The sequence below is a fragment of the Myotis daubentonii genome, chromosome 20 (assembly GCF_963259705.1).
Source record: "Myotis daubentonii chromosome 20, mMyoDau2.1, whole genome shotgun sequence".
Classification (NCBI taxonomy): Eukaryota; Metazoa; Chordata; class Mammalia; order Chiroptera; family Vespertilionidae; genus Myotis; species Myotis daubentonii.
Genome location: NC_081859.1, coordinates 583955 through 597760, shown reverse-complemented (window position 1 = coordinate 597760; position 13806 = coordinate 583955). Strand labels below are relative to the sequence as shown.

Below are 13806 nucleotides of genomic sequence, written 5' to 3'. Positions count from 1 at the left end.
TATGTATGTGTAAGCATGCAAGCATGTGTGCGTGGGTGTGTGTATGTGTGTGATGGTGTATGTGAGTGTGTGTAAGCATGTAAGTGTGTGTGTGTGTGTGTGTGTGTGTGTGTGTGTGTGTGTGTGTGTGTGTGAGTTCAGAGGGGGCCCTGTTCTGGGCCGGAGAGGCCCCCCTGCCATGGAGAAGCCCCCCAAGCTGCCCCGAGGCCCGGTGGGTACCGTCAGCACCACCCATCTCGCCCACCAGCCGGAGCGGACCCTGAGGCCTGGCCGCGCTGTGGGGCCTGGCCGAGGGTCCCTGGGGACGCGCGGGGTGGCGGGTGGCTCCGGGCGTGGCTATTTCGGGCTCCGTGATTACACGCTGCTGCATTTGGATCTCCCCGAGCTTCCGGGGGCTGATTGCTACATGTGCGTCTGGGCAGAGGCTGCCCTGAGGCGGGTGGGCGCGCGGCAGCCTGGCTGCTGGAGGCTCTGGGCGTGTGTCCGTGTGGGCCGGCCCGGATCCTGGGAGGTTCTCTCCGCGTCAATGTTGGTGGGGACAGGCGGCCGCCCGGGCCACCCAGGAGCAGGGGGTGCCTCGGCCCCAGCAGGAACGCCTCCCCCGACCACGCGCGGGCCCCCAGCCCCCCTGCCCTCGCGCCCCCTGGAGCTCCCGCGGGCCAGGCCTGGGGGGCCTTGGAGAGGCCGGAGCGCCCCCAGGATGGGGCTGCGGGAGCTGACACCTCAGGTGGGTCTTTTTCGAGGCCATGAGTAATTTTCCACTCGTTTACGAGCCTTTGGAGTCCGGTGGCTGGCGGCCCCGCCGGCGTGTGGAAATTCACACGGCGGCCGGAAAGGGCGGCCGCGCTCCGGCTCCCGCTTGGCCACCGGCGAGGCCGCCCGCCGACCACAGGGCCTTCGGCTGCGGAGCTGGGAGGTGGAGGTGGCCACCCCGTCTCATCGCCCCGCCTGCAGGGGAGGGACCCGGGCAGCAGAGAGGGGTGACCCCAGCGTCCCCCAGGGAGAGGGCCCGGCCAGGCTGCCCCTGCCTCTTCCCTCCGACCTCTTTTTTTTTTTTTTTTTTAATCCTCACCCAAGGGTATTATTCCACTGATTTTGGAATCAATGGAGGGGATTTTGGAGAGAATGGAGGGGAGAGGGAGAGAGACAGAGAGAAATATCGACGTGAGAGACACACATCGATGGGGTGCCTCCTGCACGCGCCCCGACCAGGGCCCAGGCCGGGGAGGAGCCTGCCACCGAGGTCCGTGCCCTTGACCGGAATCGAACCCGGGACCCTTGGGTCCACAGGCTGACGTTCTATCCACTGAGCCACACAGGCCGGCCAGGGCGAGGGTGGGCCACAGAGCAGGTGACCGAAGCGGGCGGGTCCCGCGAGGCTGCCCCACCCTCCCCTCCCCCTCCCCCGCGCTGCCCCCCGCGGCTCCCGGCCGCCTCCCTCCTCTCGGCTCAGAGTCTGGGACTTAATTACACCCTGACGCCGTTTGTTTTCTGAAAAACATGTTTATTTTGGTTCTGACTCATTGCAGAGAGTTTAGAAAAGACAGAAACGAAAAAGAGGGAAAATGAAAATCACCCGCAGTCCTGCCACCCAGACACAGGCCGTGCGCGTCGGTGCGTCGGCCTCTGCGCACACACTCGCTCCCGCCACACACACACACTCGCTGCCGCCGGGAGACAGGCGGCCGCACAGGCCACACGGGGCCTGGCCTGCAGCCCGGTGTCACCGCTTCGGCTTTAGGTCGGTTTAGACATCGAGGTGTCGTTCCCGCGGCGTACGAGGCCGCTGTTCTGGAAGTGGACGTGCGGGTGGTCGGCCTGTCTACGCACAGACGTGCGAGGCCGGTTTGAGTCCTGGTGAGAGGAGTCGGGAGTGGGGCTTTGGGAAGAGGGGGGAGACGCACCACCGTGCGCAGTACAGAGGAGAGCCGTGCGCTCCGGGACAAGGAGGGAGGCACGATTCCCAGTGACACGGAGCCGGGCACCTGAGCTGTGGGGCCGGTGAGAGTCGCCCCAGGGGAAGAATCGCTGAGGGGTTAGGAGTTGACCGGAAGCCCAGGTGACTCTGAGCAAGAGAGAGAGACGAGGTCACTGCCTGGAGCCAGGCGGGGTGTCTCCAGTCTGTGTGGGTGGATGGAAGGATGGGCACATGGAAGGGTGGGCGGATGGGTGGATGGATGAAAGCATGGACAGATGGATGGAATGAAGGAGGGATGGGTGGATGGGACAGATGGGTGATGGGTGGATGGGCAAGTGGATGGACAGAGAGATGGATGGAGGAATGGAGGGATGATGGATAGACAGGTGGACAAATGCAGGGATGGATGGAGGGATGGACAGACAAATGAATGGATGATGGATGATGATTGGATGGATGGTAGGTGGATGGAAGCATGGATGATGAATGGATGGATGGATGGATGATGGATGGAGGGATGGATGGATGGTAGGTGAGTGGGAGGATGGATGATGAATGGATGGAAGGATGGATGGATGATGGACAGACGGATGGATGGATGGACAGATAAATGGATGGATGGATGGAAGGATGGATGATGGACAGACAGTTGGATGAATGGGTGGAAGGATGGGTGGATGATGGACAGACGGATGGATAGATGGACAGATAAATGGATGGATGGGTGGGTGGATGGGACGTTGGGAGACTAGGGACGAGGGGATGCATAGCACACAGCTATAACCTCCCCAGTTCTCACTCTGGTCCGCAGGGCGCCTACGAGACCCTGGACACGAGAAAGGAGAAACTAGATTGTGGGAAGGACTGGGAGCCTGTGTCAGGGAAGCCGGCGCTGATGGGACTTCTCCCTCCTTCCTTCTCTCTCCGCACCGCCACCCCCCACCCCCCGGTTCCTTGAAAAGTGCTCACCTGAGGCCTGGTCTCCCCTGGTCCCTCTCACTGCAGAGTCTGCTGGGACGGGTCCTCAGTGTCTTTGAAACACTGAGTGCTGCTCACGTCTCCTAACCTCTGACGTCACCGCGCCCTTCCGAGAGGCCAGCGGGGAAACCCCGTCTGCCTCTTCCTCCTCCAACCACAGCCGCCCGCCCGAGGCCAAGGGCAGGCGTCCAGGCCCCGGGGAACCACAGAGCCCAGCTCTCAGACAGCCCAGGAGGGACCCAGAAACCAGAAACCCCCTCGACCGACGCGAGGCCCCCGATGGCGGGGGCCGGGAGGGGTGCGCTGGCTGTTTGTGGTCCCCACCCCAGGATTCCAGGACCGTCACCCCCAGCGCTGGCCCTCTGCCCAGGCCTGCGGGCCCTGTCTTCAGGGGAAGCTCATCCAGGCTGCACACAGAGCCTCGCCCGTGCCTTCCCCCGGCGGGCGGGCAATTATTTTTATACGCTGCTGCCGATTAAACACGAGGGAGGGTGCTCAGGTGTCACCCTTTGATGTGCAGAGAGGATGGGCGCTCTCTGCCTGCCAGGCGGGCGCGGGTGGGCGCTGGCTCATCCGTCAATGCCTGGCAGGTGGAGGGAGGGGGCTGGGCCTTGGTGGTGTAGCCCCCCCCTCCCCCAGCCCCCCCAGACCCTTGCGATTGCCTTTGTTTCCATACCCACCTTTGATCTAGTGAAGGGCTGACTGGGAGGGGAGGGATCTCGTCAGGTGGCATAAACCAGAACTGACATGCCCGGCCGGGCTGGCTCAGGGGTTGAGCGTCGGCCTATGAACCAGGAGGTCACGGGTTCGATTCCCGGTCAGGGCACAGGCCCAGGTTGCGGGCTCGATCCCCAGTAGAGGGCGTGCAGGAGGCAGCCGATCGACGATTCTCTCTCATCATGGATGCTTCTCTCTGTCTCTCCCTCTCCTTTCCTCTCTGACATCAATAAAAAAACACACTGACGAAACTTGGGGGGCAGTGTTGCTGTGGCTCTCAGCTGCCCCGCTCAGTCAGTGGGAGCACGAAGGTGAAGGAGGCTCCATCCACCTGCCCCCCTCACCCTCCCTCACCCCGCCTCACCCCCAGAAGGGAAGCGTGGGGTCTCGTTCAGCCACCACCTCTCTGTCGCCGAGGGACCCCGCCCAGGAGAGCTCAGGTTCCAGAGTTTTCGTTTTCGGACCCTGTGAGGGCCTGACGCTGGGCTCCCGGTGTGTAGAGGGCGGCCAGGACCCAAGGGAGGGGACTCCAATGTCCGGCCCAAGCCGTTCACCAGACCTCGGCCAGCGACGTAGTAGGGGCAGCATGCTCCTCTGGGGGGGGGGGCTTGGGGGGCTTGGGGGGCCGTCCCTATGGCCCTGCTACAGGGCAGAGGCTGAGGGACACCTTCTACCAAGTGGACGTGAGCGGGAGGGAACGGAACACTGGACTGAAAGCCAACAACCTTCTTTTAAAAAAAAATGTCATTGATTTCAGAGAGGAAGGGAGGGAAGAGAGAGAGAGAGAGAGAGAGAGAGAGAGAGAGAGAGAGAGAAACATCAATGATGAGAGGGAATCATGGATCGGCTGCCTCCTGCACGCCCCGCACTGGGGATCGAGCCTGCAACGCAGGCCTGTGCCCCGACCGGGAATCGAACCCTGACCTCCTGGTTCACAGGCTGATGATCAACCCCTGAGCCACGCCGGCCAGGCTGGCCAGACCTTCCGACCACCCGGTCCTGGGGGCTTGGAGGGACAGGGCCACAACCCTGCCAGCCTCCCTCCCCCTCAGCCCTGGGTGTGTGTATGGGGGGGTGTGGGGGCGCAGTGTGGCCCCTGTGAGGTCAGGCTGGCTCCCGGAGCCCAGGCGAGCCCCGACTGGCCGCGGGGCCCCTGCTCACCTGCCGTGCTAGCACAGGTCAGGACGGGCATCGCAGCCAGCGGGGAGCCCAGGCCCACGTGGGAGGGGAGGGGAGGGCCGCTGGGGTGTTGACTTGGTTCCAGGGCTTAATTGGTGTAATTGCTCGCTGCTTCCTGCCAAACCCCCGTCCGTCTGGGCGGCTGCCCACCTGCGGGCGGGAACGGCTCCCGAAGGCCTCCCGTCCCCGTGGAGGATTCTGAGGCTCCTCCAGCTCCCGCCCCACCCGCCCTGGAGGACCAGGGACCCCGGGGCAGCCTGAACCCCAGCTCCCTGAAGGAGCACCCCATCCTGCTGGGGGCAGGGAGAGAGTGGGAGGGGCGTCTAGAGCCAGGCTGCAGACCCGGGGGTCCCCAGGGGGAGGCAGGGGATGTCCCTCAGAGGGGGGCGGGGAGAGTAGGTCCGTTTCCTGGGGTGCAGGGTTATGGAGCCTGAGGGCCTTTGGGGGTGAAGACTGGGGCTTCCACGATGTAGGGGCCCCCGTGGGAGAACCTCACCTTGGGGCAAGGTCTCCTCACAGGCCAGCTCGTCTGGGCCCCGAGGCACCAGCCGCATGTGCCCTGACCGGGACTCGAACCCTGACCTCCTGGTTCATAGGCTGATGCTCGCCCTGACTGCTCCTCCCCATCCTCTCTCCCCCCCTCCCTCCAGGCGCCTCGATGCCAACCTCATCTCCCTGGTCCCTGAGAGGAGCTTCGAGGGGCTGTCCTGCCTCCGCCACCTGTGGCTGGATGACAATGCGCTGGCCGAGGTCCCGGTCAGGGCCCTCAGCAACCTCCCCGCCCTGCAGGCCATGACCCTGGCCCTCAACCGCATCCGCCACGTCCCCGACTACGCCTTCCAGAACCTGAGCAGCCTGGTGGTGCTGTGAGCGCCTCCCCCCTCCGCGTGGGGCCGCCCGGGGCCACCTGCCCCTTCACTCCAGGGCCCGACGGCTGGGCTGAGCCTTCTGCTCTGGGTCCCCTTCGTAAAAGTGGGGAGGATGGTGCCCTGCTGACCTCACGCCCGGGGGTTGCCGTGAGGCCAGACGACATCAGAGCTAGAGAGGGGCCCTCAGGACAGAGACCGGAGCGGACGCCAGAGCGAAGCTATTATTTTCTTTCTTTTTAAAATAAATATGTATTGATCTCAGAGAGGAAGGGAGATGGAGAGACAGACAGAAACAGCGATGATGAGAAAGAGTCACTGACCGGCTGCCTCCTGCCCGCCCCCCACTGGGGATCGAGCCTGCAACCCGGGCATGTGCCCCGACCGGGAATTGAACTGTGACCTCCTGGTTCAAAGAGGTCGACGCTCAACCACTGAGCCACCCTGGCCGGGCTAGCTACTATTTTCCTCCCCGTGAGAACATATTCACTGCACCTTGTGTGTGGGCACGTAAGTCAAGGGTGTCTTTTTTTTTTTTCTTTTTAATTAATTTTTGTTGTTAATCCTCACCTGAGGTTATCTTTCCATTGATTTTATTTTTTTAGAGAGAGGGGGAGAGGCAGAGAAACGTCGATGTGAGGGAGACACATCTATTGGTTGCCTCCTGCATGTGCCCCGACCGGGGCCAGGGGTTCAGCCTGCAAATGAGCTACGGGCCCTGGACCGGAATCGAACCTGGGACCCTTCAGTCTGTAGGCAGACGCTCTATCCACTGAGCCACACCGGCTGGGGCGAGGGTGTCCATAACGGTCACCGCCTCTGACAGCCAGGGGTGCGGTCTCAGGGCCTGGCACTGGGTGGGGTGCATTCCTGTCTCCCAGGCCTGGAGGAGCAGAGAGAAGCCATGGGGTGATCGGCCAGAACCCGCGTTCCCCCACCCCCTGCAGGGTGATTACCTGGAAGACCGCACCCCTGGCAGGACCTGGGGCCTGGGGTTACCTCTGTCTTCCTTCCCCGCGGGGAGCGGGGAGGCAAATTAGCTCCCAGCTAATTGCTGCGAGTGAGTGGTAAGTTCATCGGGTAATTACCGAGGGCTCAGAGGTTCCGTGGAGTTGCTTGGGGTGCCACACCCATGGCTGGGGCACACGTGTGTCACCGACCCTGCTCTTGGGAATGTGGTGGAATCTGTCACGTTCTCTGACCTGGGAGCTGCAGGACCTGGACGGGCATCCTCAGGGGCCACGCCCGTGTGCCAGGCGGCCAGGTGTCCGTCCCAGGAGGCAGGGGGACTTGCAGAGGGCGAGCAGAGCAGGTGTTGGAGTCCAGCTTCAGGGCTACTCCGGCCGCATCCTCGGGGAGGGCGTCTGGGGGCCGGGGAGTGAGGGCCTGGGACAGTCCCAAGGGCTGACCAGCAGCAGCGCCTGAGGGGGTCCTGTAGTTCTGGGCAGGTGACAAAGACTGTGCAGCGAAGAGAACAAGAGTCCCAGGAGGTTTCATAGACACCAGGGCCCGGCCGGCGTGGCTCAGTGGTCGACCTATGAACCAGGAGGTCAGGATTCAAGTCCCAGTCAGGGCACATGTCCGGGTTGCAGTCTTGATCCCCAGTGTGAGGTGTGCAGGAGGCAGCCGATCCATGATTCTCTCTTATCATTGATGTTTCTAGCTCTCTCTCCCTCTCCCTTCCTTTCTGAAATCAGTAAAAATATGTTTGTTTTTTTTAAAAAAATGATAGTCCTCCCTGACTGTTCTGGGTCACCACCTCCATGAAGACCTCCCTGACTGCTCTGGGCTCACCAGTCCCCCCACCGCTGAGCTCGTCTGCAGCACCCCAGCTGTAACAGAACACTTAGCCCTTAATTATATGTTGTCTGCAGCGGTTGGCTGTTGGTTCCCACTGCGTCATGCGGGCTGGGTCCTGGGGAGCCTCAGATCAGAGCCCCCTCGGCCCCTGCCAGTCAGGCCTCTCTGAGAAGGTAGTGGGAGCCCATATCGGCCGCGAACAGACGCTCCTCTCCAGGGCAGCCCGTGGTCCGTCCAGCCTTGGAGACCGTGCCTTCCAAAGTCGGGCTTCGCCAATCACTTTGTCCCTGGAGTCAAGGGCTGGACCAGTGGGGTCATTCTGTCCACACTTCAGCCTCCTCCTCAAGCTGCCGTCTGCCCCTTCCCTCCTCCCCCGGGCTCCGTGCTGCGGGCACCGGGCTGACCCGCCTTTCCTTCCCACACAGGCATCTTCATAACAACCGAATCCAGCGTCTGGGGACCCACAGCTTCGAGGGCCTGCACAGCCTGGAGACGCTGTGAGTGCGGGTTGTGGTCGAGCTCCGTCCTGTCCGGGGCGGAGGGGCGGGGTGGGCGACGGGGAGGCTGGCCAGCAGGCCTGGGACGCCGGCATCCGGCTGCGGCCTGCTCCCCACACGCCTCTCCCTGGCACTGTCTCCCGAGCGCATCACCCAGATGAATGCCCCCTCCTCAGGCCGGTGGCAGGTGCCCTCCCGGGGCTCACGGTGGCCCTGGGAGGGGGACCCAGGACCCCTGCCGGCAGAGACCCCCACCAAAATAATGAAACTTTCAGAAAAGGGGGGACCGCAAGGAGAAGCTAGGACTGGGGTGTCCCACCTGGGATGGGAGGCTCAGGCGTGCGTCTGGGGCCGACACCAGGGGAGTCTGACACCCGTGTGAGGGCGGCAATGACGAAGGGGGGACCACCGGTCCCTTGGCCCTGTCACCCGACCAGTAAGTGAATCACAGGGAGATGGCCCCTCAGCGCTCAGCCGGCCGATACAACGCCCCCAAGCCGCTGGCTCTTAAAAAGCCCGTTTCTCACACGCGTGTCCTGGAATTCTGCGCAGGTCGGGATGCCCCAAGCGCTCCATCCTTTGCCCTGGCGTCCGCCAGCCACTGCCACCTGGGGCCCAGCTGGAGGCGGTGCCGGGAAGGGGGCGTATCAGGGCCCCGGGGCACCAGGTGTCAGTCAGCCAATGAGGTTGGGGAAGGGCTCCGGGTACCAGAGGTGCAGCCTGTTCTGTGCCCCCCCCCCCCCCATATACTCCACACGAACCCGGGATTGAACCCGGGACCCTTCAGTCCGCAGAGCGCCCTTCCTGAGTGAGGGGATCCCAAGATCGGCTCCCGGCCGTCCTCCGCCATCGAGTCTGGTGTGAGCCGTGCAGCCCTGCTCCGCGCCAGGTGTGGGGGGACCCCGTGTCCCCTCCGCCACCTCTGGGAGACGCCAGGGCTGTGGGCAGACTCAGAGAGCAGCCAGCTCACCCGCCCACCCGGGTGTGGGCCACTCGCGCTGCTGGGAAGCTGGAGGGGGCAATGGGCTGGGGGCGGGGGGTGGCTCCGCTAGAGCCAGCCAGCAGCCATTGCCTCACTTCAGGGCACGCTGCCCGCTTCTTTCTCAATTAGCCCCCGGCAGGCTGCGCAGGGCACGTGGCGAGGTGGGTGCTGGCTTTGCTATAGAGCCGCCCCGCGCCCAGCGCCCACCTGCCTTTGATGTGCAGGGTGCGGGGGTGCCCACGAAGCCTGAGCCCGCTTACAGGCTGGGAGGCCAAGATAAGGGGCGAGAAAAGTCCCTTCACCCCCCGCCCCGTCGAGAACGTGGAGGCAGCCTGGGCTGGGACAGAGCATCCATCCGACAGCTGGAGGGTGAAGGCAGCTCTTCCTGCCGCCGCCCTGTGACCTTGGTCACGTCCTGTGAGTCTGCAGGTTCTGGGAATAGCGCTGCCCTAGCTTGTGTGGCTCAGTGGATAGAGCATCGGCCTGCGGACTGAAGGGTCCTGGGTTCGATTCCCGGCCAAGGGCACATGCCTGGAGTGCGGGCTCGATCCCCAGTGGGGGGCGTGCAGGAGGCAGCCGATCCATGATTCTCTCTCATCATGGATGTTTCTCTCTCTCTCTCCCACTCCCTTCCTCTCTGAAATCAATAAAAAAAAGGCACAGTGCTAGCCTTACCAGGGGCTGTGCGGACCCCATGAGAGCTGTGTGGGACCTTGCCCTGCACCCCTCCTCCCTCCCAGCCCCTCCCCTCTCTCCCAGCCCCTCCTTGGCCGCCGTCTCAATCGCACCCCTTTTCCCCTCCTCCAGGGATCCGTCCTCCTTCCAGCTTTGGATCTCCAATGAAAAAGGGGCGCGTGTGTGTTCTCTGTACCCCGTCCCCGGAGCACCCGCTGGGAGCCTGCAGGGGCGGCCAGATGGGGAGGGCGGGGCGGCGCGGGGCATGAAAGCGGGCGTCCGACCTGTTAATTGTTGTGTCATTGGCGCGCTCTGCAGCCCGGGTGATTCCTGTCGAGCTTTCCATGTGAGCTGTGTGCTGGCAGCGTGTCTCTCCCTGGGGCCACTTGGGCCTCTCTCATCTCCGTGGAGGGAGGGCCTAACCCCTTCTCCCCCCCCCCGCCCCCCGGTCTGGCTCCTCTTTGGAGGGGAGTGACCTGCGGAGGAGGGGCCAGGTGCGGGCAGGCACACGCGTGGTCACGCAGCAGACTGTGCACATGCAGGGCACACGCCACGTCATCACTCAAGCCTCCCGGGTCTTCACCACACACACACACACACACACACACACACACACACACACGTAGGGACCCTTTTTCCTGCCCACGGCCATTTAGATATTTATAACCTCATCCACGGGCCATAGAAAATGATCCACTGGAAACAGCCTGCTGGCCATAGCCGGGGTGGCTCAGTGGATAGAGCGTCGGCCTGCAGATTCAAGGGCCCCAGATTTGACTCTGGTCAAGGGCGCATGCCTGGGTGGCGGCCCAGTCCCCAGTGTGGGGCGTGCAGGAGGCAGCTGGTCCATGACTCTCTCTCATCACTGATGTTCCTGTCTCTCTCTCTCCCGGGCTCTGAGGCTCGGCCGATGGGAGTCTCCGGAGTTTAGATAATAATGCGGGCTGGCCGGTGTGGCCAGCTCTCCCGGCCTGTCGTCCAGGGGCCTCCCCAGCATTGACCCCTGGATCCCCCCCGCCCCGGAGCCACGCGTGTTGCTCAGGCCTGGCCTGCCCGCCTGCCAGCGCCCCTGACCCCAGCCCTGCTCCCTTCCAGGGACCTGAACCACAACGACCTGCGGGAGTTCCCTGTGGCCATCCGGACCCTGGGCCGGCTGCAGGAGCTGTGAGTACCTCCGCGCCGTGTCCTGGTCGGGAGCACGGACAGGAAACTGACCCCCGGGCAGAGAGAGGGCCCAGCGGGAGTGAATGTGAGCAGCCGGCAGGGCCCGAGGGTTAGGAGCAGAGCCCCGAGCTGTGGGCAGCCCCTTTGGTTGTTGTTGTTAATCGTCACTTGAGGATTTCCCCCCATTGAGGTGTAGAGAGACGGGAAGAGAGGAGAGAGGCAGAGAGAGAGAAACACTGATGTGGGAGAGACACCGATGGGCAGCCTCCGGCACGCCCCTTTGCTGTTCTGGCCCGTGTCCCCGTCCCCATCCGAAAGCTGCATGGCGTCCGTCCCCTGTGTTCTCGTGGCCTCACTGACCGGCTTGTCTTGCAGCGGTTTCCATAACAACAACATCAAGGCCATCCCAGAGAAGGCCTTCATGGGGAACCCCCTGCTGCAGACCATGTGAGTCCCGACTTCTCGGGTGTCGGGGGTTTGGGGGGAGCGGGGGAAGCGGGACAATGGGGAGGGGGGTGCCTGAGCTGACCCCCCGGGGCTCCATGGGGAGAAGAAAGCAGAGACCCGCCGCGGCCCTGGCTGAATGAATTCCGTGCTGGGGTCTCTTCTAGACACTTCTATGACAACCCAATCCAGTCCGTGGGGAGGTCGGCGTTCCAGGACCTGCCGAAGCTGCACACGCTGTACGTGGGCCCCCTTTCCCGGGTCCCCCCACCCTGTGCCCTTCCCACCCTCCCCCGCCAGGCTCAGGCCGCGGGGGCACCAACAACTCCCTCCTCCTCTCCTGGCTTCTTTCCGGATCCTGAACGGGCGAATAGGGCCCTCTCTACAGCCAGGGACCTGGGCCGGCCTCTTTTCTTTTCTATATTTTTTTTTTATTGATTTCAGAGAGGAAGGGAGAAGGAGAGAGAGATAGAAATATCGATGATGAGAGAGGATCATGGACCAGCTGCCTCCTGCACGCCCCACACTGGGGATGGAGCCCGAAAACCCAGGCCTATGCCCTGAGTGGGAATCGAACTGTGACCTCCTGGTTCATAGGTCGACGTTCAACCACTGAGCCACACCAGCCGGGCTGGCCAGTGTTTGGCATGCTGGCTCCCGGATGCTGAGGTTGCCGGCCCCATCTGGGCGTCATGGCTGCGTGGACCCTGCTCGGCCATGTCTGGCCTCCACCAGGGAGCTGGGCCGACGGAGGGGTGTTGGGGGAGAGCAGGAGCCTGTGGGGACACTTGGGGGCTGGGCGTGATGTGGACCCATCCTCAGAGCTGCTGGCTCTGTTTCCAGGTCCCTGAATGGAGCCACAGACATTCAGGAGTTCCCAGACCTCAAAGGCACCACGAGCCTGGAGACCCTGTGAGTGGTTCTCTTGCCTGTGCCTCCTCCCCGCTCCTCCCCCCGACCGACCACCCCCAGCAGCCCCTGCCCCCCTTCTTTCCCATCCTCCCTCCCCACCTCCCCCGAGGCACGGGCTGGGGGCGACTGGTGTCTGGTTTTCCACCTGCTCCGTCTCTGCTCCCCTGCAGGACCCTGACCCGCGCAGGCATCCGGCGGCTCCCGCCTGGCATGTGCCAGCAGCTGCCCAGGCTCCGCGTCCTGTGAGTTTCCCACACGCTCCCCACGCCCCGCCTGGCGCCCTGGGTCCCGTGGGCTGCAGAGGCCCCTCCTGCTTTGTCCCACTGGGTCACCTCGCTCCCTGCTGCTGCTGAGAGAGGCCTGAGAGGGACGGGGCTGTCCTCTCCTGTTCAAGGCGGAAGACAGCGGTCTTGGGGCCAGGCCTGGGTGTGACCCCAGCTCTGCCACCAACCACCTCTCAGAGCTTCACTTTCCTCATCCGCAGGATGTGGTTACAGTTGTGGGGGTTGGAAAAACATGTGTAAAGCACCTGGCACACAGTAGGTGCTCACTCAATACAGGCCACATAGGTGTTCAGTACAGCACATAGTAGGTGCTCAATACAGGCCACATGGTAGGTGCTCAATCTAGCACATAGTAGGTGCTCAATCTAGCACATAGTAGGTGCTCAATACAGGCCACATGGTAGGTGCTCAACCTAGCACATAGTAGATGCTCAATCTAGCACATATAGGTGTTCAATACAGCACATAGTAGGAGCTCAATACAGGGCTTTATTACTCTCGTTCACACAAGACACCCCTTGTGGAACCATGGAGGTACTTAAGGGGACCAGTGTTCCTCCCCACATCTGTGCCTCAGTTTCCTCCTGAATAAGGTAAAGGGGTCAGATAGTCCATAAGGACACTGGCTCTGTCATCCACACGTACGGTGACAGCAGGTGCTGCCCACGGGGCTGGCACTGGCCAGCTGGCTGGATCATTCCTGGTCCACCCATCCCGGGCACCCCCTCTCTGCCCTCTCTCTCGGCTGGGAAAAGTGGGGCTCAGCAAGGGATGCAGAGGAGTCGATTGAGGACAGGGCTCTGGTGCGACGGGTATCCGCAGCCACGTCCTCGCAGGGTCCACCGGTCTCGGCCGCCTGACGGGGAAGTGGGGCCCTGGCCGGAGCGGCTCCCCGGGCCCGACGTGACCCTGGCCCTGGCCTCTCCCCGCAGGGAACTGTCTCATAACCGGATCGAGGAGCTGCCCAGCCTGCACAGGTGCCAGAAGCTGGAGGAGATGTGAGTGGGGTCGGGGGGGTGAGGGATGGGGGCAGGACGAAGGCACGTGAGCCGATTCCGGCCGGCCTGTGGGGAGGGCTCTGCACGCTGACCCTTCTCTGCGGGCGTGGAACCCAGGGGTGAGGGCTGGGAGCAGAGGGCGGGCCCAGGAGCCGGTGCCTGAAGGAGTCTCCTTGAGGGTCAAGGGCAGCACGGTGGCCTCGTGGTGGTGATGGGGTCAGGGCCGCGTCGGGCTGGACAAGGGAAGCGTCAGGGGACCGGGAGAGCCCGCCTCTCGGAGCACAGTCGGTCGTTTTCCAAACCCTCACGTGTGCATACGTGTGCCCGTGCACACTCACACCCTCACGCCCACGGGAGGAGACCCGAGCCTCCTGTCTGTCCCCACGCCTCAG

General features: G+C 63.3%; 1 protein-coding gene across 3 annotated transcripts in view; it reads left to right on the top strand.

Annotated features, from left to right (window-relative positions):
• LGR6 (leucine rich repeat containing G protein-coupled receptor 6) overlaps positions 1 to 13806 on the top strand; it is a 38766-nt gene that overhangs the window by 17482 nt on the left and 7478 nt on the right. For 2 of the 3 annotated variants that reach the window (XM_059677874.1, XM_059677876.1), the window contains 8 exons: positions 5443 to 5658; positions 7884 to 7955; positions 10708 to 10776; positions 11152 to 11223; positions 11388 to 11459; positions 12064 to 12132; positions 12303 to 12374; positions 13349 to 13414. In XM_059677874.1, coding sequence (XP_059533857.1) covers positions 5443 to 5658; positions 7884 to 7955; positions 10708 to 10776; positions 11152 to 11223; positions 11388 to 11459; positions 12064 to 12132; positions 12303 to 12374; positions 13349 to 13414 — 708 coding nt within the window. The remainder of the gene's footprint in view (positions 1 to 5442; positions 5659 to 7883; positions 7956 to 10707; positions 10777 to 11151; positions 11224 to 11387; positions 11460 to 12063; positions 12133 to 12302; positions 12375 to 13348; positions 13415 to 13806) is intronic. The other variant, XM_059677875.1, reaches the window with a different exon arrangement.